Genomic DNA, 27477 nt, shown 5'->3' with positions numbered 1-27477 from the left:
TTCTGTGCTATGCCCTCCACTATGCTTCCTGAGAGGCTGAACCCCACTCTGCTTAGATTTCAACTATATGTTTTTAAACCTGAAACAGATGTGATCTTGGCTGCTGTCATTTTGTTAGGAGCTTCTCTATTTGCATTATATACAAGGCAGGTAAAAGGCAGGCAATTTGCTGCCTCACTCTTTGGGGAAAGAAAAAGGGGAGAGAGGGTGAAACAAAACAAAGGGAGAGAATAAACACATAAACTGGAAGAATAAAGCCACATGGAGACAGAAAGTACAACCACTTGAGCATCTATTATCCTAATATCATATGCTATAGTTTGGCTACTACTGATCTGCCTGGCATTCCTCTTGAATCATATTTGTGGCCACCCAGATTAATGATGTGAGCTGATCTCTTGATTTAATATCAGCTTGCTCTTTTCAGCTCCCATGTCATTTACTGTCTTAAAAAAAATGTACTGCTTGTTACTCAGCCGTCTCTGTTTTCAAGAACTCAGTCTTCTTTTATTTTTTTTTCTCTCCTTTTTTATGGGAACCAGGAACTAGAACGCATTAAATGAGGAAAATTAACCACTCACAGAAAAGGTAGAAGCCCAGAGAAAAAGGGGTTTGTCTTTTATGGTTTCTACTTTGTAAGCTGTGGGTGTGACTCAATTTCCTCACCACCCACATAAAAAGGTTGCCACCCAATCACTGTTTTTTCTATCCCAAACCCCTCCCCTTTGATTTTGGCTAGGAGAGACCCTAAGAAAGACTGCCCTTTCTGGAAGTTGCAGACTGTGACATATAAAAGCTGTTAGCTGCTCCTGCAGCCAGCAGCATTCAAACCTTGCAGAGTTTTGCTCTCTGAGTTTGTAATAAGACACACTCTTACAAGAGTTCATGCTACAACCTAGCAAAGAACTTTAAATTTTTGGAAGAACAGTATATTCATTTTGGCATTGTGCAGAGGTAAGCTCTTTAGCTCGACAAGTTTATTTTGCATGCATTGATTTTATACTAGCTCACATTTTTATTTTTTAGAAATGAGATTGGCTTATTATAACTTTTTTGGTATGTATTCTATCACTTGGTGTCCATATATGTCTGGGACACATTATCAGCACATTCTCTGTTGTTAACTGTGATGCATTTTTCCTTCTCACTCTCAAGAGTAATCTCAATTCCTAAAGAGTTCCCTCTGAATATGTGCAGTAATGCATTATGTGGTACAGGCATTTGGGGCAAGCGGTTCACATTCATTGTAGGGTTTGTAGTCACACTGTTTATTTTTCTCTTGCTATAGGCAGTTTCTTTTAGGTATCTGACTCGTAACACCAAGTAAAATGTATAACGACTACTATATAGGTTGTTTCCTAGGCTTGAGTTCAACATTTGTTTGAATTTTTCAGAGAAAATCAAATAAATGCTCCCAAGTGATGGCTTTGTAAATTCATACCCACTGGACCCCCCCCCTTTTTTTTCTTTTCATAGACCCTAACTCTATCTTTCTGCTTTAAAGCAAACTCGGTGGCCTCTTCTCCACCCCTCAAAATGATAGCAATCTCTGCAGTCAGCAGCGCACTCCTGTTCTCCCTTCTCTGTGAAGCAAGTGCAGTCGTCTTACTCAATTCCACTGACTCATCCCCGCCAACCAATAATTTCACTGATATTGAAGCAGCACTAAAAGCACAACTAGATTCTGCGGATATCCCTAAAGCCAGGCGGAAGCGCTACATTTCGCAGAATGACATGATCGCCATTCTTGATTACCATAATCAAGTTCGGGGGAAAGTGTTCCCACCAGCTGCGAACATGGAATATATGGTAAGAGGAGTTTGTTTCCTTTAAGTTCTGGGTGAGGACGCTGTATTTCGATTGTTCGTTGAAGAATCTAAACAGTGGTTACGTGTAAAGGGATATGGAGCCCTGCACACATTTTAACTTAGGTTCTTATGTGCATAGTAAGCTTAAGTTTTGTTCCATCATGGAATTAAAGGAGGTAGGTGGGGGGGGGGGGCAGTTCTCATTTTCTTTTGTGAGTCCCATAACCACTAATGAATCGGTCTTATATAAGAAACAAAGATAAAGAGCGGGGTATGTTGACTGACCACATTTGAAAGGTGCACTTTTTAAGGAAGACTCACATGGGATTTTTCTGTGCTTTGTTTATCTAACAATCATATTTATAAGCTCAAACATTTCTTGAAACTAACTTTTTTAAATTACAGGTTTTGTGTCCATGATTTGTCCTCTGGGTAGGTGTCTTTTCCCTTTCTTGGACAAAGCTCTTCCTGACACGGATCTATTTGTATTTTCAGAGAACATGCTGACTTTTTCCTCTTTGTGATTTAGTGCCTTGTTGTTCAGATAACAGTGAAGCCAGCACACTTGCACACTGTTCCAACTTGCCATGAACACATTCTTTGCTCTTTTAAAAATAGGCACACTGTGTTTAAATCATCCTGCTTAGGAAGTAAAAAACAAAACAAAACCCTTGAGTTGGTATTGAAAGGATAGATGTCTCTTTAAAGTTACTCTATTTTTTGTTTCGAATTATGCAAGGTTATGGTTTAAAGTTCAGCACCTTCTGAGAGCACAGCTTGGAGACTGTTTAAGGCAATGAAGATCACCAGTCTGGTATTTCTCAGTTGGGGTCGAGGGTGGGGGTGGTACCACAAAAAAACCTTTTATAAGTGCTCACCCAAAAATTTAGTATTTCTATCAGATTCTAAAGTCACCTTTTATTTAAACAAGCTTTTTAAGTTTGACTAATTGTAGATGTCAGTTACAGGAAAAATAAAGGCTTGCCAAATATAAGAGAGTCATAGTTCATAGAAGTACAATTTAGACTCCCTGAAAATGCAGTTTCTTAGGATTTTTTAAAGGAAGAGGAAAAGAGGATATAATCAGTTCTGGTGTTATGAATGGCAATATAGTCTCATGACTAAGAATATGGGCTTTGGAATCTAAATGCTTAGGTTCACACCTCAGTCCTGAAATATAACATGCATGAATTTGTTATTGCATTTTCATCACCTTTAATATGAGGATACATGTAGTATCTGCCACTTTGGGTTGTTATCAGGAAGGTATGAGTTGAGGGGTTGAGCAATTAGACCAGAGCCTAGAGCGAAATAGACTTCAATAAACATTAGCACTTTCTAGAAGGTGATACACCGATGTAGCAAAAAGAACAAATACGTTTTTTTATTTAGCATAAATTGTGAGAGCAATGTGCATGAGATTCTACGTGAGATCAGAAAAGCTTAGTATGTAGACTGTGAGTTTAGGAAAGATTTCCTCTGCCAATCACATGGCTATGCAGACCAAAGTAGGACCAAGGCCACTGAAGTGCTTTAGAGGCAAGATCCTCTGAGTTCAAACCCTAACTCTGCTGCCTACTTTGTGACTTCCTGCAAGTTACACAATGTGTATGAGACTCAATTTCCTTATTTTTAAAATGGGAATAATCATGTAGATAATAACCGGGGCACCAGGGTAGCTCAGTCAGTTAAGCTTGTAACTTCGGCTCAGGTCATGGTCTCATGGTTCTTGAGTTCGAGCCCCACATCGGGCTGTGTGCTGACAGCTCAGAGCCTGGGGCCTGCCTCTGATTCTGTGTCTCCCTCTCTGTCCCCCTCCTCTACTCATGCTCTGTCTCTCTCTTTCTCTCTCAAAAACAAATAAACATTAAAAATTTTTGAATAAAAAAATAATAATATAGATAATAACCAACCAATATATAATACAATTCACTATTTTAATGATAGTGAAGGCAGAGGGCTCATCATAAGTAACATTGGGGTACAACACAGTATAAATGGTTGAAAAAAAGCCACATTTTTCTGGTTATATTTTCCCCCGCTGGTCAAGAATTAATTCATTCCGAATGCGTTTATTTTTTTTTTCTACATGCCAACGAGTTGGCTAATTGTTTTTGTAGATGATCTCATTTGATAGCTAACATTCTCCCTATGAGGTTAAGATTGTGATCTTTATTTTTACAAATAAAATCACTTCGACCTAGAAAAGTTAATGAGTAGGCCAAGGTGGTATTGATAGTGAATGGTATTAATAGAGTTAGAATTTAAATCTGTGTAATTTCAAAGCTGATGCCTGTGTTAGGAAGCCTCTTTTCATTTGCTAGGTTTTTATGTTCCATTGGGGGAAACTCCTAGAGGTGTCAGGATATCTTTCCTCCTTTAAAAATACCACCTGAAATCTTATAATATGCATATTCTTTTCTATTAATATTTCTCTAATACGGGAGCTATAATATGATTTGTTTTGTAAGATACAGTGCTGGTTGTATCAGTAGATGGATGCTTTATAAATCCTCTTTCACTTAGTCAAGTTAATGAGAAGCAGTAATTAGCACAGTAAATCCTATAAAATAAAATGACTGTCTCAAATTGTCATGTAAATACTGCATACACTTCATTTGCCCATGTATTTATTTAATTAATATTTATTGAGCATTTATTCTATGTCAGGCACTATTGTAGACACTGGGGTACATTCATGAATAAAATGTATCTGGTTCCCCTGGGTGGAAAACCAGAGAAAAAAGAAGATAAATAAATAAACTATATGGTACATTAGAAGGTGATAAGTTTGAGGAGAGAAATAAAGCAGGTTGTAGGCAGGTTGTGAAATTGAATAGGGTGGCCAGGGAAGGGCTGGAAGAAGTAAGGGAGTCAGGCACACTGATAGGTGAGGGAAGACCTTCCCAGGTGGAAGGAAGAGCCAAGGAGAAGGCCCTGAGGTAGGACAAAATTGATTAGTTCAGTTAGAAAAAAAAATGTGCTCAATTTAATGAAATTGTGGGTTAGAAGGATGGTTTGACTAAATTGAACCATTGAAATAATTCATGTGGATCCCTCTTGAAGACTCAGAGAAACACTGAGGGAAGTACAATGTAATTGGCAGCTTGGAGTTGGGAGCAGAAACTGTTAAGTGACTAATCTCTGGGCCAGGTGAAAAATACAGATCTCAATTTAACACTACTACCTTCATTTTAACATGTTCAACATTGATTTAGATTGTGAGCAGTCTGAAAGTGAGCTTAGTTCCTAACCTCTACTAGGTACCTCAAAATTTTAGGATTCTTAGCTCACTAGGACCACCAACTGTGTCTTCAGATTATCCTCATCAGTGAGTGATAGCAGCCATGGGAGCCTCATAGAAGAGGGTATTCAGCTCAGGGCTTTTTCTTTTCTTTTTAATTTACTTTGGGAGAGAGAGTGCGCATATGTGCAAGATGGGGAGGGACTGTGAGGGGAGGGAGAGAGAGAGAGAGAGAGAGAGAGAGAGAGAGAGAGAGAGAGAGAGAATCCCAAGCAGGTTCCACACTGCCAGTGGGGAGCCCAACCCAGGGCTCAAACTCACCAACCGTGAGATCATGACCTGAGTCAAAATCCAGAGTCAGACACTTACCCAATGAAGCCACACAGGTGCCCCAGCCCAGGGCTTTCTTTAACTGTGTGGCCTGATTTGGGTCCCTTTTACGCACAACTTTTTTCTCTGAACCTTTTTCCCATGCTGCCTCTCTCCCTGTATCTCCTCCTTAGGTTATTCCATGATCTACAGCTCTGCCCTTCAAGTCTTAGAATGCTGTGTCTTTTATATATATACATATATATATGTATATACATATATATATATATATATATATATATATATATATATATTACCCTCCAACTATATTTGATTTCTCCTTCTTTTAACTTCTTTAAATAACCATTCATGTCTGTTATTCTGCTGTCATCAAAATTGAACTCAGTCTACGCTTATTTGTATAGATCTTGCAAACTTTCTAGTTTTAAGCTTTCAGGCCATGTTTATTCACCTTCATATCTCCATGTTTTAAGCAAATTCTTGAGTATAGCAGTGATCAACATTTATTTGATGACTTTAGTTGAAATGTCTATGAATTGTTACATGTTTATAAGTAGCATCAATTTTGGTATTACATATTTTGATGAAAGTATTCTCATCACATATGATATTTTATCACATGAACCTGAAGTTTAAATAAAAGGTTTTTCCTAAATTTTAAAAAAGCCCCTTAAAATTAAATGATTTTATCATCTTTTAAGTACTTGGTTATATCCGTGTACCCTTGACAAAATAAAGTAGAAGCAATTTGAACTCTGAGTGTTGACATTCATGTTATAGTTGTATAATATTTTCTTTGGATATTTGGCCAGATTTTAGTAAAAAAAACCACATATTGAAAAATTTTATTTTCTAAACATAGTATCTTTTTTTTAAAAAAATATTGATAGGGCTTAAGATATGCAAGTCAAACTTCTTTACTCTTGGCCTCTGTTCCACAATTAGTTTATTGACAAATTTCCAGAGCTCCTTGGACACCAGCTGTTTTTCATTCTTCTAAGGGCAGCTTAAACCATGACTCTAAACCACAAACCACACTAGTTTCTTAGAATAAGAATTGTCCCTAAAAGAATGAAATTGCAAGACTCACACATGGAGTAAAATTTGTAAGATATTCCTTGAATTCAAGTCAATTGAACAAATTGATTTTAAAAATGATGAGGTCCCTCCATGAGAGGATAAGATCCACCGATAACAGAATCTTTGTCTTTAAAATATAAACAAAACCATAAAAAAAAAACAACACAGGAAAGAAAACACTAAGTATATAATTCAGTGTAATACGCTGCTGCATAAGATTGATGTAATAAATGAGGTACAGAAAAATACCATGGAGAAATCAAAGAAAGAAGTGATAATCCCTGTTGGCAAAATCATGAAAAGGCTCCTTGAGGGAGGAACATTTGAGATAGATGCTCAGGAAAGGGCAGGCTTGGCTGTTATAGTACGTAAAGTAACACATGAACAAAATCACCAGGAACAAAAGAGTATAATGTGTTAGCCATACTTTTGAGGAGTTTGAGAAGAGACTGATCATTTCTTCATACAAAAGTAATTAGAGAGACTATAGAGGTCTTGGAGCAGGGTCAGAGGTGCATTTTAGAAAGATGGCCCTATCAGTTGATGGAGTTTAGACTGCCAGTGAAGTTGACTGGGGAATAGGCAACCACTGGGTTAGGAGTGCCATCCCTTTAGGCCAGGTGAAGAGAAGTCAGACACCTGCACCTGCAGAGCAACAGGTATGAACAGCTAACTGAAGCATGGTGCTTGAGATAGCAGTCTTCATAGACAGTATACAGTGATGGCAAGGCAGGTGAGGGACAGTGAAAAGACAATGATGGATATGTACTGAACAACTTAAAGCTGAAAAAGTGTAATATAATTTCACTATGTTGATAATATGGGCCATTTCATTTGTTTGGTGTCTGTAAATATCTGCAGAGCTAAGAGAATAAGGCTTCCTAGACTTTTCTGGAAAAGAGAAAAATACTAGTTACCAAGTCACAGCAGGTAGTAAAGTATCAGAAAGCATAACTGCAATGAATGAATGGAGAATAGATTAATCCATCCTTGAAACAGCCAATAAACTATTTGCCCACAATAATTTATGACTCAGGAATGATGAAAAATGCTGATTTTGTTCATTTGGGCTTCATGGGAAGAGAATGGAGATAATGTTAAACTCCTTATTTTTTCTTTATTCAATAGTTGACCAAACACTTATGATGTCTATCCATGTCTTTTTTTTTTTTTAAATGAAACCATATATTGTCCCAGATGGTGCATTTCCTCTCATTTGGGAAGGATAACTCAATTTTCTTGTTATAAACGTGAGAAATTTGATGTGTCTAACCTAAATCTTTTCAATGACTGCTTTTATGACTACTAGAAAGCCTCCTGAGACCCGTTGCCAGCCAGCGGTGAACTGAGAAAGACTGCTGACAGGAAGGCATTTCTCCAGCACATTTGGAACGCCACATTCCTGTTCTCGTACATGTAGAGCCTTTTAAGTGTCTTGGCTTCCAATCGACACTGGGCACATTTTGTAGGAATTTTCTTCCAAGGTGCATGCATGTTGCTTAATATTACTTACTTCGTGTTACTTATATATGAATGTTCAGCTATTCATGTATGGAGTCAGCTGAAGGTTAAGAACATTTTCTTTGCAACCATTTTAAATACAGCCTCTAAAGTGCAAATGTAAATGTTAACACACTTCATGAACAACTTTTAACATTTTCTGGGCACCCAATGTAAAGAATGCATGGCTATGGTGATCTGATGGGCAAGAGTCATTCATTATTCAATCACTCATTCCACAGTATTTATTTACTTATGTGCTGGCACTGTGCTAGGAGATTCAATGGGGAGCGAAGAGACACTCTTTTATAGGAAGAGCTGTGAGCAGACAAGTGAGTGGAAAAGCAGCGAGTTGAGTGCTGAAGTAGAAAAAATACAGGGTGCTTTGGGATTACATGAGACATACTTTGCCCTGACTTGGACTCGAGGTATAGAGGCAGAGAAGGTGTGGTAGGTGTGGTAAGGTGCTCTAAGAAGGTAAGTGGTACACTGAAAGCAAGGATAAAAATTCAATGTGGCTTGGATATAGTGTATAAAAGAAAAAGTGGTGTTTGATAAGGCTGGAAAGGGCATGCAAAAACTTGTTTAGTTTTATTTTAAAATTAAGGGAAGTTATTGAAGGTTTTAATCAGGGAAGTTATATACTTAATTTGCATTTCATAAAGGTCTTTCTGGCTACAAGGTGAGGAAGGGATTAGAAAAGGCAGAAGTAAAGGCAGGGTGCATAGTCCAGAGGCTGTTCTAATAGTCTGGATAAGAGATAACTGAACACTGACATTTAAGCCCATAGGGATATGACAAAGTGAATTCAGAGATCAAATCAATAGAAGTAAGTTATTTACATTATGAGAGAGATTGAAGATGTATATGATGAAGCAGTGAAGAGGGTTACCTCTGTTTTTTACCAGGACAACAGGGTTTCTCTGGATTTTGGAGAACTCAAAATCAAAATCAGATTTCAGGTAGTTATGAAGTGGCTGCAGATTTATTTTCCAAGGTATGCATGTATAATGATTGAAAAAAGTAGCCAGTATATGGGAGGGAACATTCCTCCACTATAAAAATGTTTGGATAGGAATATGCTTTGGTATTCAACATGGACTACTTTGCATAATAGGGGTAGGATAGTGTCATGGAGACAGCGTGGATGGATGATTTTATGTCTGGGAATCTACTCAAGAATTTTTGCAAGAAGGTTTCATGTACCTTTTTTTTTTTTTTTTAACAAGTACTGAGGCTTAAATCAACACAAATATAAATCCATTTCAGGGGCCTGGGTAGCACCAAGCCCATCTAGTCTTTTTGACACATTCAGGATAAGATATTTTTGGAAACTAATCAGAGGACTTCAGGAAAACAGGAGTTGACTAGTCTGACTGATCTGATGTCCTGAACTTAGCATATCTAAAAGGCATGTAATAGTCAGTGGCCATTAAATAGTTATGAACTTGGGATATTTAATTGCCAACGAGAATTTCTAAAGAATGTTGTAGGAAGAGGGTAGGGAAAAATCAAGATTAACAGCTTAAAGTGGTCAAGGAAAATGTTTGGCATAAAGTACATTAATGGGAATTGAATGTTTCCAGTCTGTGTTACCCATAGTGTCTAAAATCAGGTACCAAGCATTTTTTTTTGACATCAGTATGGAACAATGCCCAACAAGTTGGGGTTTTAGACTAAACTTTTCATGACACTTAAAATTTCACACCATATACTCCAAACTGAAACACTTGAGAAATGTTGCTTAAGGACACAATATTTTTTCTCCTAAAAAGTGCATCAAATTCACGTTTCATAATTTCATTAAATATGAACATTCTACCAAATTGGTCTCTGCATTCCAGAGAGATCATGTTTTCAGCAGGCAGTAGGTAGGCGGAAAGGCATTTGAATTCTTCTAACGATGTGGGCAATGGCAAGATTTGGGATTTGCATGTGTATCACAGGATAGTTTAACAATCAAGAAATCAGTTTTTAGATTATTGTAACACTGAGCTGGTGAAAAAACTTAACCATGCATGAAAATGTCTTCCTGGCTCACAATTCCAGTATTAAATGGTAGATGATGGGTATTACATTTCCCTGGGAAGGAGAATTCTTGCCAGAATCCATCAACAAATGATGTTAAAATTTAAAGATTGAACATATGTAAGAGAGGGATTTACACAGGGGCATTAATAAGTTTTAAGACATCTGAAATGTTCTCTAAGTTTTATCTTTCACTGCCTGATGTTATTTCCCCTGGAAGCAAACTCATTATCTACATACAATTTTGTTTCTGATTATTTAGTTGCTTAAGGGTCTGTTTTCACTTTATCTGATTGCCTGCTTTGTTGAGATTAAAGCTTGGTCTCTTAAACTTTAGGCTGCCAGATAACATGATCAAAAGTGCACCTCATGCTGCTTCTGGTTTTAGGTGGCTTTCTAGTTAACTTGAGATCACAGCCATTCCAGGGCCTGAACCTCCAATGATAATGTTTACCATTAAGCACACCCTTGTCCTCCTAGGGCTGTGCTCAATACTCTTCAGTCACAATCCTGTCTAACCCTTAGAAAAGTCTTGAGAGATGAGGACAATTTTTCTCATTTAGAAACAGGACTTGGAACTTGGAAAGCAGTGAGTAAATTCCCCCAGGCCCCAAAGCAGGTAAATCAAAATGGTGTGAACACCATTCTAGATGACAACAAAGCCCCTGCTTTGAAAGACCATATGATACACACTCCTTTTCATGTGTTCCTCTCCCATTGTTGAGACCGTTGGCTGGGGAATTTCCCTACATGCGTTTTATTTGAGGACCTCACTGAATATTAGAAAGTATTTCTTCATGTGGAATCAAATCTTACTCCCAGTATTCTTTCTCTCCCCTTGGCAACCATATAGGAAAACTCTGTATTATGATAGTGCCTCAAGTCTTTGAGAGCCATGAACATTTATGTCCGGGACTCTTGATCTTAAATCACTCAGCTCATTCTTAGCCTTCAGCCCTTGTATTAAGTACCTCTTGTATGCACAGTATTCCAACATAGCTTATCAAGAAGGTTGTACAAAGACACTTGCTTTCTGAAAATACTGGAAAAGGTACAATACTGTATTATTAAATAAATGTAAAATCAGTGTACTCCCCACACACTTTTTACCACACATACACAGATGAATGGTGCCCATTAAAGTCTCAGGAAATGGAAGCAATGTGGCTCTGAGCAAGGACTTCCTGTATGTGCATGCTCTTCTGATAATTAGATGCCTAGAATTCATGGGACCTGTCAAGTGCAGAGTACCAATGACAAATCACTCTCCATTTATTCTACTTCTGTGGATGCATCCTAAAGTTAGGTTGGCAGAATCAGTGGGCACCTTCTCCTCTGATTCATGTAATATTCTCGTATTCTCATAAATTGCATGTAGGTTGGATGTATATTTTAAATACAGATTCAGTGTCATTATAATGCAAAGTGTTTGCCTTATTTTTAAAATTTTTATCTTTTTTTCAAGATTTTGGATTTTCAGAAAGTTCTGTATATGTTTTTCCCATATGTTATTTGTGATATCTTAGTTAATAAAGACATTTAAAGTTTCCATGATTTCTAAATAAGCACTGTAAATACCTCTGTTATCTCTGTTATTCATATCCGTGTAGCCATAGAATACATGTTCCTTTCTACTGAAATTGTCAGTCTCAGAGTGAATGATGTTGGCTTATTTGTATAGCAACATACACGACCATATCTCTACCTCTCTCACCAATAGTTCTGTTTTCTGTGAACACAGAGAACAAACATCCTCATAGAGTTTACCACGCAGTGTCTGTGACAGTGAGACATTTTTCTGATAAAATGCTATTTTTAATTTTATTTAAACTTCAATCAGTTATAGAGCACAGTTGAGAGGAAGGATACTGATGTAAATGCTTATATGTGACAATTAAGAGATGTTAACCATTAGAAGTATCCTTTTCTTACTGAAAGTCCCATGTGGTATGGCAGGACAAGGAGGTGAGTAGGGATGGGACAGGTGAGGGGAGGCCCAGAGTTCTCTGCAGTCAAAATGACTCTCCACCAGATAAAGCTTTACACAATTATTTCTAACCAGAAGAGAACAGAACTATTTTTGCAAGCACACATTCAAGCTCCCCGGTCTTAACATTTTGATGTGATAGGTCCGGGATTGGGGTAGGCATCTATCTTCTCAAAAGTTCCCCAGGAGATCCTGGAGTAATTTCCCAGGTGAGAAATTTCTTAAATCATGGTTTAGGACACAAAAGTGAGCTGAAGAAAACATTATGTGGCTCAAATATCCACTTATTTGTCAAGAAACTATATATTGAAAGGATTAATAGGCTAAGCAAAAGGAAGAATTATCCTAAGTATAATTCTATATTATTGCAAAATTTCACTTGAAAGTATTCACCACCTGCTTTCAAAACCAAACATCATGTGGACACTGTGGGTCTAGAACATGAAACAAGGTTCACTTGAGAATATGGTTGATTGGCTAAGGAAACTTTAAAAGAAGCAAACTTTTAAGTAGCACATGATTCTTTTGGAGCATTTTAGTATGATGCATTATATACATTACATATATGTATAATGTATTACCTAATAATGTATTTATGTGATGCATTACAATTTGCAATTATTCATTTATTTATTTGGTAGTGTTTTTGTTACCTGTCTCTTCCCTAAACTTTAAGATAGAGTCCATGTCAGGCCTGCTGACTGCTGAACCCACAATACTTAGTGCCTCCCAGTGAATATTAATTTACTGGCTGCCTAGATGAATGCATTACCTAGGATCTTACTGGTTAATCTAGAAATTTGTATTTCTTGCATTTTTCATTGTTAAGGATAAAATAGCAGTCCTTGTGTGGTAAGTCTGTTGTAGGAGTTTTGGGGCAAAGGTGGCTCCTGGGTCACTCTTCCCTGACAGTGTCCATGGATATTAGGAGGGAAGATGCCACATCTATGTGAACATAATTATACCTTACTCAGAGTTCATAAGCTGTAGTCTCAACAACCATTCTAATTGGTGAGCATATTTTCTCTGCATGATATTGAACTGTATATAACTTTACATTTAAAAAATTATTTGCCAAATGTTAAAGTTGATACATTTCACCTATACATCAGGATTTCTAGATTATCCTGCGGAGTGAAAAGTTCTAGAGATATTGAGCCCACTTCATACTTGTCAGCAATTGGTTAGAGAGGAGTAGCCTCTTTGGATGGGATAAATTTGCTCATTTCTAAGTCTTTCTCTCTCTCTTTTTCCCCCATGTAACTATCCAGAGGTCCAGCAGCAACAGTACTTTTCCATCTTATACCCAACAGTACTTTATTCATTTTCCTTATTAGCCCATCCCCCCAACACAGTCATTTGAGAGTGACTATATTTATACAGAGCTCTAATGTCTTCAAAGCACTTGAGTCAAGTACAGTTTCACAGTGCAGATTTAGCCATGCATAGATTTAAAGCACTGAAACTTTCTTTCCTAACCACCAATCATATTTAAGTACTCTTACTCAAATCTGAATATTTTTTATCCATACCCTCATTAATGCATATATTAAGGCTTCATACCTCTGAAGCCCTGCCTCAGTTAGGAGTCTCTTGCAATAACTTAGATAACATATGGTAGTGGCTTTGACTGAGGTGGTAGCAATAGTGGTGGTGATCAGTGGTTATATTCTGAATATGCAGTATTTTGAAGGTAGGGTCAACAAGATTTGGGGAGGAGCAGATAAGATAATGAAGCAAAGAAAGAGTAGAGATGACTACTTAGATTTTTTGGCCTGAGCAACTACAAGAGCAGTCGGTAAATTTCTTCTGTGAAGGAACGAATAGTAAATATGGCATATGTTGCAACTGCTCAGCTCTACTTTTGTAGCACAGCAGCAGCCATAGACAATATATCAACAGGCTCTGGGACAGATCTGGTGACCCCTGAACTAGAAGATGGGCAATGCCTTTCACTAGTAGAAGGAATACTACAGGAGTAGCTGGTTAGGGGTAGGGAGTGGGGTAGGGTTGTGAATATCTGGAGCTCAGTTTGGGATATGCTAAATAGAAGACTTAAAGTGGGTAGATGGATTGTTAGTTTGGAATTCAACTGATGATCTAGAGATAAAATTTGGAATAATACCGCCAGCATAAAATTGGTATTTCAATTTGTGAGACTAGATGAGATTACCTAAATGATGAATATAGATGAAACAAAGGAGGGGGAGAAAAAAGAAAAGAAATGGACGAGGCCTGAGTCCTAAGAACCCTCCCGTAAGTAGAGGTTGGAGAGATGAGGAAGAATCAGCAAACATATGGAGAAGCAGCAACAGAGGCAAGTGTGGGGTCATGAAACCAAGAGATGGAGGTGTGTCCAGGAAGAGCAGGTGTCAGTCATGTCAAAAGCTACGAATAAAGAAAGTAAGATGGTGACCAGGAAATGACCACTAATGACATTGATAAGAGCAGGGTGGTGTGGATGTGGGGTGGGGAGTCTGCCTGTGTGAACTCAAGAGAGAAGGGTGGGAGAAAAATTGGTAATTCTCAGTTAAGACAGGGAATTTCACTGTAAAAGGAAGGAGAGAATGATGCAGTAATTGGAAGATGAAAAGGGGTCAAAAGAGGCCTTTTTGTTTGTTGTTAAGAAATGTATGTCATTGGCAATGATTCCCATTAAAAACCAGTGCACTTTACATCATCATCTTATATAAATTTTCCTTTCCCACCTACATGAAAGGTAGTACTCACCTTACCTGAGGGAAATCTTCATTATCTTCTTTTAAGCATTGAAAAAATGCTTAGGACCTCACTTTGATATTTTGTGATATAATGTGTTCCCATATTTTGTAGTTATTTTTGAGGCTTGAGGGGATTTTTTTATCATGTTCCTTTAACTACCTATTTCTCCTGTAAAGTAGAATCAGGTTTGTATTATTTCATTAGTCTAATGCCAAACATTTCCCATAGGAAAGCCTTTTCTCTTCCTGTGCCCTACCCCTCCCCAAACATCCCATCCCTCTCCAGCCTTACCAAAATAAATTCCTACCCTCCTGTCTGGTTTAACCCTGGGCCTTATGTGTTCAGCTCCCGGTTTCCTTAACTGGCCATTTAATTAGGCATTTCTACCTAATAGAGATAAACCCACCAATTTCAAAAGCCCATGAAGTGTTTTAAAAGCTTTTGGCTGCCCTTGGAGGAAATAATTTTGTCATCACTTAATGTCTTTTTAATGGTTCTTTCTCACTTTTGTAAGTCAGTACTCCTTTTCCAATTTGACTAACTCAGGAGAAGACCAAACAGTCCTAGCTAACTTATCTTTTTGAAACCTCAACACTTGTCTATCTAAATGGACTTTACTTTGTATCAGAATATACAAGAAATGGCCACACAATGCTAAAAAATACATGTCCAAGGGACATGTCAAACTGTCTCCAATGGCATTGTTATCACAGCATCCATGACAATAGCCAACTTAGAAATGTATCTCTAAAAACTCAAAGTGTGATATTTTTATTTTTAGCATTTTATGTCTTTGAAGATGGTTTCCATAAGCAGGATAGATTTTTCAAGAGGTCACTTTTGTTTTCAAAATTAATATTCCTGGTTCCTCCTTAATTTAGCTGCAATTTATAAATCTTTTGTTCTATTCATAAATCTAGCATTTTTACAACATTTGTTTAATGTTTATTACCAACAGATTTAATTAACTAAATTTCCTAAACTGCACTTACACATTTAATATATTTGACTTTTAAAAGTATTTCAGTTGTTTTATTGAAAATAATTTTCATATACTGAAGTGTCTTCAAAGTCTAAAATAAAGTGACTCTTCAGCTCTATATTTTGCAATACTCCTTTAAAAATTTAACAAGATTTTTTTATAATTTCGAACTCAAAATCACAAAAGTAAGTAATTACTCATTTATGTATTTAATGTTGCAATTACAAAGCTAACCTCTTGTTTTAATGAGCACATTTCCTTCACCACCACTAATAATATTAAGTTCACATAAGTTCCTTAGTCAGAAATTCTTTCTAACACTTTAATTTGATTCTTTCAAACACTTCTATATTTAAATCTTATGTGTGGAATTAAAAGATATTACCCATCAAAAAAAAAGCACTATGTCATCCCAAACAATGTTGGGGATGTATTCCCAAGTAATTTCTAGGGTTGCCTTCCATTCGGACGACATTTCTTGTTGTCCAAGCTATTGACTGGGATTTAAGATGGGTGCTTCAGATGTCAGTGTGCTTCCTGACTCTGGCTGTCACTGTGCTGTGGATACCAAAACTTACAGAAATAGCTGGCAAAACAACCTCATCCTTGGACTGGACCACATCACTCTTCAATTCTGTCTGCTTATGAAAGTCAGCAAACTTCTCCCACACTGCAACATTCTTTGATTTAATTTTGTATTTCTTCAGCTCAGGCTCTAAAGACCACCAAACTTGATGAGAATCTGCATTCTTTTCACACCCCTTCTATTTCTTGGAGCCACAACTCTTCTAGATATTTAAATGACATCAGGTTGAATTTTGGATATCTCTCATAGCTTAGTCCAACTAAGGACTAAGATTTCCACAGACAGGATGCTAATATTTACAAGTATAGTACCTCATGGTGAACATTTTAGTACAAAGTAAATCAATCCATTTATAAGCTGGCCAACTAAATGGCTCTAACAACAAGAAATGGAAGAATACTATTTGGGGCACTGGGGCATACCTACAAGCATATGTGTGTTTTAAGCAATCTTTATTTTGTGAACTATCTAATTGAGTCAATATCTAAGTTCTACTGGGTCTTGTAAATGTTTTTGGGTGTCCATGCATAATAGTCCTAATTTTTGCCTCACGTTTAGGAGGCAAGATCAAATTGTACATGTTTACAGCTAAATTTTCTGTGACTGCATCTTACCTATTTAAGAAGGACAAAAACTAGAAATACAGAATGTTCAAGCTCATTGAATAAGAGCTAAGTATCAGATATTTAGCTTTTCCATAAAGGTAACAAGTAGTATGCTGCATATTTACTAGGCATTCCATAGGGTGTTAAGTAAGTGCACATGTGTGCCCTTTTCTGTTGCTGTATTTGTAGGATATAATATTAAAATTATTTCAAATAAATGCTACACATACTCAGAAAAAGTCAGAAGATAGATTGTCCATCAAGCATCCAGAAAGCTATGTTAAGTTAAATGCTTAAGTAATTTACATGTTCATTTCCTGAACTTTTGTTTCTTTCACATGGTTACACTGGCCACATTGCACATTCATTGCAATTTAGAGCTTCTGGATAGGAAAAATAGATCCTATAGGACCACTCCCTATAGCCCCCAACTTTTTGTTGAAATTTCCTATTGTTATTAAGTAAAGTTATCATTGCTTGCTATTTTCAAACCTCCTAGACCTCTCATCATATTAACAAATTTAAATACTACTGGATATTAAGGGGATAAATAATATACCCATTTTCTCCTGGAAGTTGTAACCAATGGAGAAAGACAGATGGCAAATGCAGATCTTAACTTTCCCATAGATGTGACTGATGTAATTCCTAAATTTCAGAGCTCCCTACTCAAGTTGGATCTTCCCCTTCTCTATGGGATGGCTGTGAGTCTTGCCTGAGGACAAAGAGGGAAGAAAGTGTATATAGCACCTTTGACTTCCCCTGCAGTAGGTATCAAAGGGACAGTGGACCATGTCTCCCACAGGAAGTCAAAATGACCAGCTTTCTGTGGGGGACCTAGCCCATGCCCAACATGCCCTCTAGCATCTTCCTTCAGGAATATAGAGACAGGCAGAAATCCCTCCCATCAGTTCCTTAAAAGTAAACACACAGAGAGAAAGAAAGTGACTATCCCTCCTCCATTAACTATCTTCTCCAAAATTTTCATTGTAATATTTGTACATAGAAAGTCATGCATAAAAATGTAGACATCAGTAATGCTAAATACATTGTCTTCTTATCAAAATCCTTTATCGTGGTTAACAAAGTATGTTCATGTAAGATATTTTTCAGGCATGACTTTTTGGTTTATCTTTTTGACATACACAATTTTAAGCTTTAAAGTATATTAATGAGCATAAAGATAGAATTATATATGCTAAATTACTTTTAAATTTGTAACAGCCTTAAATATTTTGGTTATTTTGAAAGGAATCTAGTTTTATTCTCTCTGTGGAACAGAACAGGTTAGAATTGAGCAAGCGGTAGGCCACTTTGATGCTGAGGCTACTTAGGTATATTAAATCATGAGAAGAGAAGATGAAAGGTACCCTAGAAATGACCCCATCCAATCTTATTTCACAAATGAGTTAAGCGGGAGAAAGAATAATTGACATGTCTTCAGTCACAGACGATCTTAGCAGTAGAATTGGGGTTAGAATAAAAGATTTTTGATTTTCAGGTCAGTGTTACTTGTGCCATGCTGGGCTGATATTTTAGGACAAGACTATAATTCAGTGTTTTTAGCAGTTATTGATCTGAGTGCACATTGTAGTTCAAAATGTAAATAATATTTAGATGCATTGTTTTCCCAAGTGATTACAATTAATTAGGAACCCATCAGGGGACATAATTTTTTGGTGCTATTCCATCTGGAATTCCTTTGTAAATTAATTATGCTATTATGTACTTCAGTGAACTGTAATCCATATTTAATAAATCCATATTTCAATAAAAAAACATGAAAAGAATAAATACTAGATAAATCCATTATCAGTCAAACAAATGGCTTTTAAAAGTTCATTTCAGTCCTAGAATATTAAGACTTTCATTATAAATGTATTTCGTATTGTTGATACACTTTGCCCAGATTTTTACAGATAAAACAAAGGAGAAGTTTGAAGTAATAATTTATAATATTTATGTCTGAGCTAAGTAACTGAAAACACTAGTACAAAATCTCATGATAGAAAGAGTGGTTTCCATTTTTGATACTGTATGTAACATTGAATACTGACTGATTAAATGGCATTGTGTAATGTTTTGCCACATTTAATTTAATCTTCAAAATTGGCAGATGTAGTCTGGATAACTGAGGAAAGTGTATCTTGCTATAACTCCTTCAGTTAATCTTTCCTTTATACGGACAAAGGAGATGTGGCTGTTGCCACCATAGAACTACTCCAGATCCTTTCTAAATAATTCTGATTTTATACAAACTTTGTAAGTTTATTTTAACGTAATTCTAGATGAGTTTATGTAAGATGGCTTTGTTTTCCTAATTTAAAACATCTTCTGAGAACCAACAAATTTCTGTTGAAGGTGACTGCCATGGCCTCATGGGACAAAAGTATTTCTAGAAGAGTTCATCCATTATTTTAATTTTTGCATGTTTTATTTCAAAGTCACTAAAATAATTTCTCTTCACTTAAATACATTGTTATATTAAATAAATATATGTATCCCATTACCCTTGTGGAAAATTTAGGCTTTCAGTGTTATAAGTTTAGCAGATTTGTGAGTTTGCTTAAAAGCTTTATAACTCACAGTGAACTCATGGCCATCAACCCTAATGTAGGTGAGTCTTGCTTAGCTCCGTCCAACCTGATAGAGGAGAAAGTCACCAAAAGAATGATAACATAAAGGAGACTATGAAAAACAGGAGCACAGCGATCAGCGGGACATCGATACACTTTCATGTGGGGAGTTCCATGTGAATTTGAGTAATTATAAAATTGTCACTTTTTGTGTAATTTCTAACCTTCTAAAATATACTACTAACCACTCACTAGTCACAATTTGAATAACTTTTTTTTTCAGATAGAATAATATGTAAATATTTAAATGATTTAGGAAATAATGTCATGATACAAACTATAAAATTCAATTAAAATCATTCATTACAAAGGAAAAACACTTCACTAAATGACATTTCACTAGGGAAAAATTTTGAAAGAATTTTTTTCTATATTGATTTATAAGAATTACAAATGTTCTCTTTTTCTGTTTTTGTACCTTGTAACTTGTTATAAAACAGATTACCATTTCAGGGATGCCTGAGTGGCTAAGTTGGTTGAGTGTCCAACTTTTTATTTATTTTTTAGAGTGTGCAAGAGAGCAAGCAAGAGTGGGGGAGGGGCAGAGAGAGAGAGAGAGAGAGAGAGAGAGAGAGAGAGAGAGAGAGAATACCAAGAAGGCTCTCCGCTGCGATTGCAGAGCCTGACACAGGGCTCCATCTCATATAGAGAGAGTCTATGGCTCCATCTCATAGAGTCTATGACTCCACCTCATAGTCTATGGCTCACTCTTGATTTCGGCTCAGGTCATGATCTCACGGAGGTGAGATGAGCCCCGTGTTGGGCTCCCTGCTGGATGTGGAGCCAGCTAAGACTCTCTCTCCCTCTCTGTCCCTTCCCTACTCATGTGCACACACTCTCTCACAAAGATATGTATTATCATTTTAGAGTTGATTTATCATTGGCAGGTCCACAGATGCTTGGCTTAACTTCCCCATACAGCTTTAAAGATGAAAATGTCAATCTATATGGTAACTAATATAAATGTATATTAAATCTAAGGCTTATTTAAATTTTATCCCACAATTCTTTCCAAAGAATAAGCTATACATCAATAACACCCTCATCATCAATTTAAACACCTTCATTTTTTGAGAAAAATTACTTTTTTCTTAATTTATTTCATTGGACCATCATATGCTATATTTTCATAGCAGTCCTATGTAGCATAGTCAAATTATTTTTTTATCATGGTTTGTTTCCAGTTCATACCAACTAAAATTTACTTCTCATATTATTATATTATTTCTACTACCAAAGACTCAAATGATATAAAATATGAAGACTCCTTGGGAATTATTATACTATCATATGGTTTGACCCTTAAAAATTACAGTACAATATTAGACATTATTAATTTTGGTAAATTGATTTGAATAAATAATTGGGTGATATTAGCTTTTAAGGTATATTAATCACATGGCTCCTTGTTGCTGTGAAGATGACCTCTAGGAAAATCAATGGACTATGGTGGACTACAGTTTCGGTAGTCAGTATGAAGTGTCCCCAGTTACAACCAGATAGGGTATTTTTGTTCACCTATCCTTTACTAAAACTGATGTTTGTACTTAGGATTTGGAGGATGCCATTATATGATTATATTGCATTACAGAATTTTGAATATCAATGGCCTCAATTTGCTTCCTTTTATTTAAAATAGTCTAAAGAACCAGAATTGAAAGGACTTTAGGAGGTAGTAGTACCACTTCTTCCTTTTACTTTTTGTCAGTTACTAGCAAAACTGGTAAAATGGAAGGTTTTTTTTTTCCCCCTTCACAGGTTTGGGATGAAAATCTTGCAAAATCTGCAGAGGCTTGGGCAGCTACTTGCATTTGGGACCATGGACCTTCTTACTTACTGAGATTTTTGGGCCAAAATCTGTCGGTACGAACTGGAAGGTAGGAAGCAGTTTCACTGATAGAGTTCATCCACATGGTTTATTACTTATGAATCCCAAGGGGTAGTGACACCAATTTCAAGTAATATCAGCAAATATTTATTGAGTGCTCATTATGTGTCAAGCAATGATGCTTGGCCTATGACTGTTTCAGATGTCTTCAAGGATTATTTATTTGGTTTAAAGGGCCTAATGAGACCAGTTTCCTATTTCACCTTTGGAACACCATTCCTTGGCTGTATTCTTCACTTACCTCACACAGTCTTTGAAAGGATTAGATGTGTGCTATATCCTATATCCTCAAGAAAAGTTTTGACTGTGGCAGAAGCAATTTTTGTGTTTATGCAACTTTCCCATGATTGCATATATCTGTATGTGTATGCCTGTGTGTGTTATACAAAATATTTATATTTACATATATATATATATATATATATATATATGCAAGTATGTGCAGCTATGAGAAAGGCTGTCCCCAGTGAGAGGATAACTTTTCCACCACTGTGGAATGCCATCATCCAACATTTCAAAGACCCATTCTCTTCCATATAGAGAAAAATCAGGTGTGCTATTATTACAATGAAAGTAATTCAAGTTTAAGGGAAAAAAAAACCGCACTAAGTTCTAGTATCACAACTACATTTGCATATCTAATTTTTAATTATATATATGATTCTGGTGGGAGAAATTTTTGATATAGATAAAACAAGATAAAGATGAAGATTCTTGAAATATTTGTACTTCGTTTTTTGAAACAACCAGACATACTCTTAAGTGAGTATGGGCTCACCTGCTTTGGTCCCGGGTATTTTCATGCTTGGCCCTACTTGGAGGAATAGAGGATTCTGCTAGGTGGTGATGGTAATTATGAGACATGGATTTCCTCTTCACTCAGCATGAATAATCAGTAAAAAAAATAATAACTTATAATTTAACATGAGTCCACTATATATTACCACTACTATATTCTAAGTTGTCATTGTTTTTCTTGATATCTAGATATCGCTCTATTCTCCAGCTGGTCAAGCCATGGTATGATGAAGTGAAAGATTATGCTTTTCCATATCCTCAGGATTGCAACCCCAGATGTCCTATGAGATGTTTTGGCCCCATGTGCACACATTATACGCAGGTTATTTCAATTGTCTTGTTAAGTTTTGATTCATAGTTTTAAAAACGCTCTGCTGTTTTGGGGAATATGCCTTTTCTTAGCTTTAACTTCAGTAATGACATATTGGTTTATTTTTGCAGATGGTCTGGGCCACCTCCAATCGGATAGGATGTGCAATTCATACTTGCCAAAACATGAATGTTTGGGGAGCTGTATGGCGACGCGCAGTTTACCTGGTGTGCAACTATGCCCCAAAGTGAGTACTAGGCTGGATTCTACTTCCTGGAACCTTTAATGATGTTAAATATCTCCAGTCAGATAATTGTTTTAATATGAATAAGACTTAACTACAATAGCCTCTAATTCTCAAATCTCCCTTCACCCCAGTATATCTGAAAAATACTGAGATGAACGATTATTTTTCACAAAGACTGGTATTTGGGGCTAAAATTGTAGGCAAAGTAATTTGAAGTATGGAGATTCACTAAATTCCCTTCACCATCTTTTTTTAGTGATGATAACTGTAAAATAAACACTGTACTTCCAGGCTTTCGATAGCTCTATAAAAGTTATCAGAAAAGAATCTCATAGGGACTTTATCAACACTGCAATATTCCCATCTATCAGTACTAGAATGTTGGCTTATTTTTTTAACTGGGAAAGCAAAAGAAAGCCCTTCTTCCTTCTTTCTTTTAAGAATAAAACTAAAAGTTACGGTTTACTAATTTTATAGATGGCTAAGGAGTCATTTGTTACTGGAAGGGAAAATTTAAATGCTATGACTTCTTTTTAAATGAAAGCTTTGTCATGATTTAAGTTTCAATATTGAAAGTTTAAAATTTTTTCATTAGTTCTATCTTATGGAATACATAAAAATGTATTGTGAAAATTGATCAAGGATTATAAAATATAGTCATATTTATAAATATTCTTTACAAGATGAGAATAAATAAGCCTTTGTTAACATTTGATAAAATGCCTTCTTGATAACAATAATTCTTCAGATGATAAAATGTTCCAGTATTTATACATGAGTCTGTTCCCATTTGGAGTAAATACCAAAATGTGCAAAGGATTTATGACACTCTTGGTGTCTTCCAAAGTAAGTTCCAAACAAAGATTTTTTCTGACTTTGCCAATATGGGGAGGGAATGAGAAAACGTTTCACAAATAACTGCATTACTCATTTATATGGTAGTATGCCAGTTGCAGTGTTTTCGCAAAGTTAGAAAAATAGTGATTTTCCCCATGGTCCCCCTTCACAATTATTAGAATAATAAGGTTTGGAAAGTAAAATGTGTCTGCATTACCAAAAGCATTAAAATTGTGCATTTGCTGGATATTTTCAGTTTCACACTTTATATTTTCCTATTAATCCTTTACCCTTCTTCCTGACATAAATAGGCCAAGTAGTGCTCATATGGTAAAAGAGATTTGTGTTTCAATTGTTTGACTGTTCTGTTTTTAGAATTTTCTAGTATTACTGATGAGATATCTGATTGTTTTATGGGTACAAGAGATTAATATATCGTGTTAATATGCTTTGTTATAAATAAGAACCACTATTTTGAAACCTAGGCAATGAAGAAAGTTGTAAATTCCTAATATTTGAGTGTGAATTTTCCAATGCCAATATAAAGTTATCTCATGCCTGTTTTTGGGGGGTGGGGGAAAGAGAGAGAGAGAGAAAGAGAGAGAGAGAGAGAGAGAGTTGGAGTGAGAGAAGGAGACAGGGAGGAAGAATTTAATTAGATGGAATAGGAAACAAAAAATAAAAGGATGAATAATATACGTTTATTAGTTGACTGATTTACTATTGAATGTAATTATCCTCTATTTGATAAAAATCTGTGATTTATATAAAAGTTTGTAATGTAATATGTAATACTTTTTACATGCAATATAATTATATTTGTAAGTTTATGTTACCAAAAATATGTGCTATATAATTTCCAAAGGTATGTATAATAAAGAGAAAGATATGAAATCAAAATAGCATATGCTTGGTCCATATACATTTATAGCTTTGGGTAAAGATACAGAGGGAAATAAGATTATGAATATAAAATAGGAGAGATTAGGATAGAAGGGTGAGCTACACTCATAAGAGCACGAGCTTCTTGAGTGTTTCTGGGTAAGCATGTGACATTGTCAAAATTATACTCGAGGAAGCTTATCCAGAGGGCAGAGTACAGAAAGAACTAAACAGAGGTGGACACTCTTGGAATCTGATGACATTCTGTAATATGAATAGCTAACCAGCATGTTTTTTATATTTATAGATAAATTTCCCTCTATAAATATTTTATAGATCAAAGCCTGAATTTTTAAATGACTGATTTCAGCAGATAGTTTATGTAGGTACACTTTAAGGGTCACTGCTTGGTCTTCTTTAGGTCTTAAAGAAGATGAGAACCACCTGTTTCATATTTTAGCCTCTTACCTACTGTTGTCTTATATTTAACCCTGATTTTTACTATTGACAGGTAACCAAATTTTCTCCTGACCATTCAATTTCCTTCAAATTGCTGGCTATCTTGCTATTTCTTAGTACTCTAGGTACCATGCTACTGAAAATAAATCTATTATTTTCTTCATAAATGAACAGTAAGGCATTATGGCTATTTTTAACTGTCATGAGTGATGACTTTAATGTATTACTATTATCATGGCTATTAATACAGATAAAAATATTGATAACACAAAACAATTTAGTCTGTTTAGCCTTATCAAAAAACAAACTGTATTACTAAGAACGAAAGCTATGAGTTTACACATGACAAAAGGTTTTGAAATCACCTTTAATTGCTTCTCTGAGCCCTTAATCTCTTACCATGAGAATGGAGTTTTCTGTATCTCATTTTATAAATGTTGAGAACTTAAAATGTTTTACAACTTTAGAAATGAATCTTGTGAACCTCTATTTTTTGTGCTTATGACAACTTCATGCTCACCTCATCATTTCTAAGCCTCCCAGAAAATACTAAGTACATGTATATATTATCATCCTTAACATTAGTGGGAGTTTTGAAAATGGGAGTATGTCCTGCCAATGTGCTCTAGAAGGCAGTTAGTTATAGGACAGAGACAGATGTGGTGACTGAATAAGCATCGAGCCTTGCTTGACATTAATTATGTCACTATTCATTGTTGTGCTTTACTTCTAGTCTGTAAATTAAGATAATATTAATTTTTGCAGAGAGAAAGATTTAAAAAGTGAGATTTAGAGAATAATACATTGCTGTATAAATAAGAAATGGATACAATTTTCAGTGCCTTCCTAAACTGATTAAACTTCTCAAAAAAGATCATTACATGTCAATACATGTGATCATGTGCTTAAGGACAATCAAATTGTTCTAAATGGGCATTAATATAGCACTTATATGTTTTTTTTCTTCTTTCTAGGGGCAATTGGATTGGAGAAGCACCATATAAAGTAGGGGTACCATGTTCAGCTTGCCCTCCAAGTTATGGAGGATCTTGTACTGACAATCTTTGTTTTCCAGGAGTAACATCAAACTACCTATACTGGTTTAAATAAGCTTATCTTTTCCTTCAGGAAATAGAATGGTTTCTGGGAATAGGCATATATATATATTGAGTTTTGCACATAGTATACATATTTTATAATAATCTTGTTTTCCTTTTATTATTCATTGTATAAATTTGTGTTTGTCTAGTATGTTTGCTTCATCTTGAAGTAACCAAAACATCCATTTCTATCTTCTGATCTCTAAGCCCAAATTAAAATATTGTAGATATAGTATTGACATAGTTGATGCATCCAATCCCAAAACTTGCTTTCCAAAGGAATTATGTTATGTTTGTAAGGAATAAAATATATACTTGACTTATATGTGTGCGTGTATATAGATACATATATACACATATGTATATTTATATACATGCACACACATATAATAGATTATGTAACGCAGACAATAACGTGATTCAGTAGTTAACTTGAGGGAAATTTTTAAAAACACTATTCTGAAATATATATGAGGTGGTGGGACATCTTCAGCACCCATTTCTATAATTCCTACAAAGTGATAAATTGCAAATAATACTCAGTGATATCTGGACATAATAATTTAATTGATCACCCAAGATTTCATTCTGGAGGTATATTTTGTCTTATTTGGGTTCACCAAAGGATATGCTCAACTTATGTAAGTGTCAAATCATGGTTTTTGTTTAATCACTTTTATTGAATCAGTAATCATGTGTCGAGTGCTTACTGTGTGCAAGGCACTCTGCTCGTTATGTTCTGAAAATGCAAAGATAACGAGATACAGTTCCTGCCTTCAAGAAGCTCACAAAAATATTCAGAAAATAATGCAGTTTAATGATTTTGCTATAAATTTACAGTTTTTTTTAAATTGATTTTAATGTAAGTTTGAGGAAGTAGATGCCACCATGCTCACCTGTTGGGGGAATAGGTGATAAGACACCCTCTATAATATGTGAGGCTTCTGATTAGCATGAAAATGTAGCTACAATGCTTGGAACTAAAAGAGGCAGGACAAGAATTAACTGCCCAGGGATAACTGTATTAGAGTAAATAGTTGTGACTTTGGAAGACAGAAAACAAAACGCGAAAAAAATTCTGAGAAAGCCCAAGAGAATTAAGGTATGAAAAGTCACAGAAAAACAGTTACTGCACAAAAAAATATAGGCGGAGAGCTTCAGAAGGGCCTATCCTGAGAGTGTAGCATATCTTGAGGCCCGTCAGCAGAGGGTAAAGGATGCCAGAAAAAAAACAAAAACAAAAACAAAAACTGGAGAGATGCCAGGACACTTCTGTCTCTTTATGTCATTATTTGGTGAGAATCAATCCAATCACCATGAGCCTTTGAGCATCACATTAAAGATCCTGCACGCACACCATAGTTATGGCTTTGCAGAGTAGCCCTCTTCAGATGGTTCGCTAAGGACTACTTACCAAATCTTATTTCTATGTCTGTGAAGAAGAATAAT

The 27477-nt window shown here is 35.7% G+C and overlaps 1 protein-coding gene and 1 long non-coding RNA gene across 2 annotated transcripts in view; one reads left to right on the top strand and one right to left on the bottom strand.

Annotated features, from left to right (window-relative positions):
- The window catches only part of LOC128312780 (uncharacterized), a 146133-nt gene that overhangs the window by 50872 nt on the left and 67784 nt on the right, over positions 1-27477 (bottom strand). The gene's annotated exons all lie outside the window — the stretch shown is intronic.
- PI15 (peptidase inhibitor 15) lies at positions 776-27279 on the top strand. Its single transcript, XM_015064731.3, has 6 exons — positions 776-954; positions 1505-1809; positions 21266-21384; positions 22383-22515; positions 22635-22750; positions 25903-27279. The coding sequence occupies exons 2-6, from the start codon at positions 1537-1539 to the stop codon at positions 26036-26038; spliced, it is 777 nt and encodes a 258-aa protein (XP_014920217.1). The 5' UTR covers positions 776-954; positions 1505-1536; the 3' UTR covers positions 26039-27279.

Source organism: Acinonyx jubatus, chromosome F2 (genome assembly GCF_027475565.1).
Source record: "Acinonyx jubatus isolate Ajub_Pintada_27869175 chromosome F2, VMU_Ajub_asm_v1.0, whole genome shotgun sequence".
In the NCBI taxonomy this organism is placed as follows: domain Eukaryota; kingdom Metazoa; phylum Chordata; class Mammalia; order Carnivora; family Felidae; genus Acinonyx; species Acinonyx jubatus.
The sequence above is the reverse complement of the archived record's forward strand: the minus strand, read 5'-3'. Positions and strand labels throughout refer to the sequence as shown.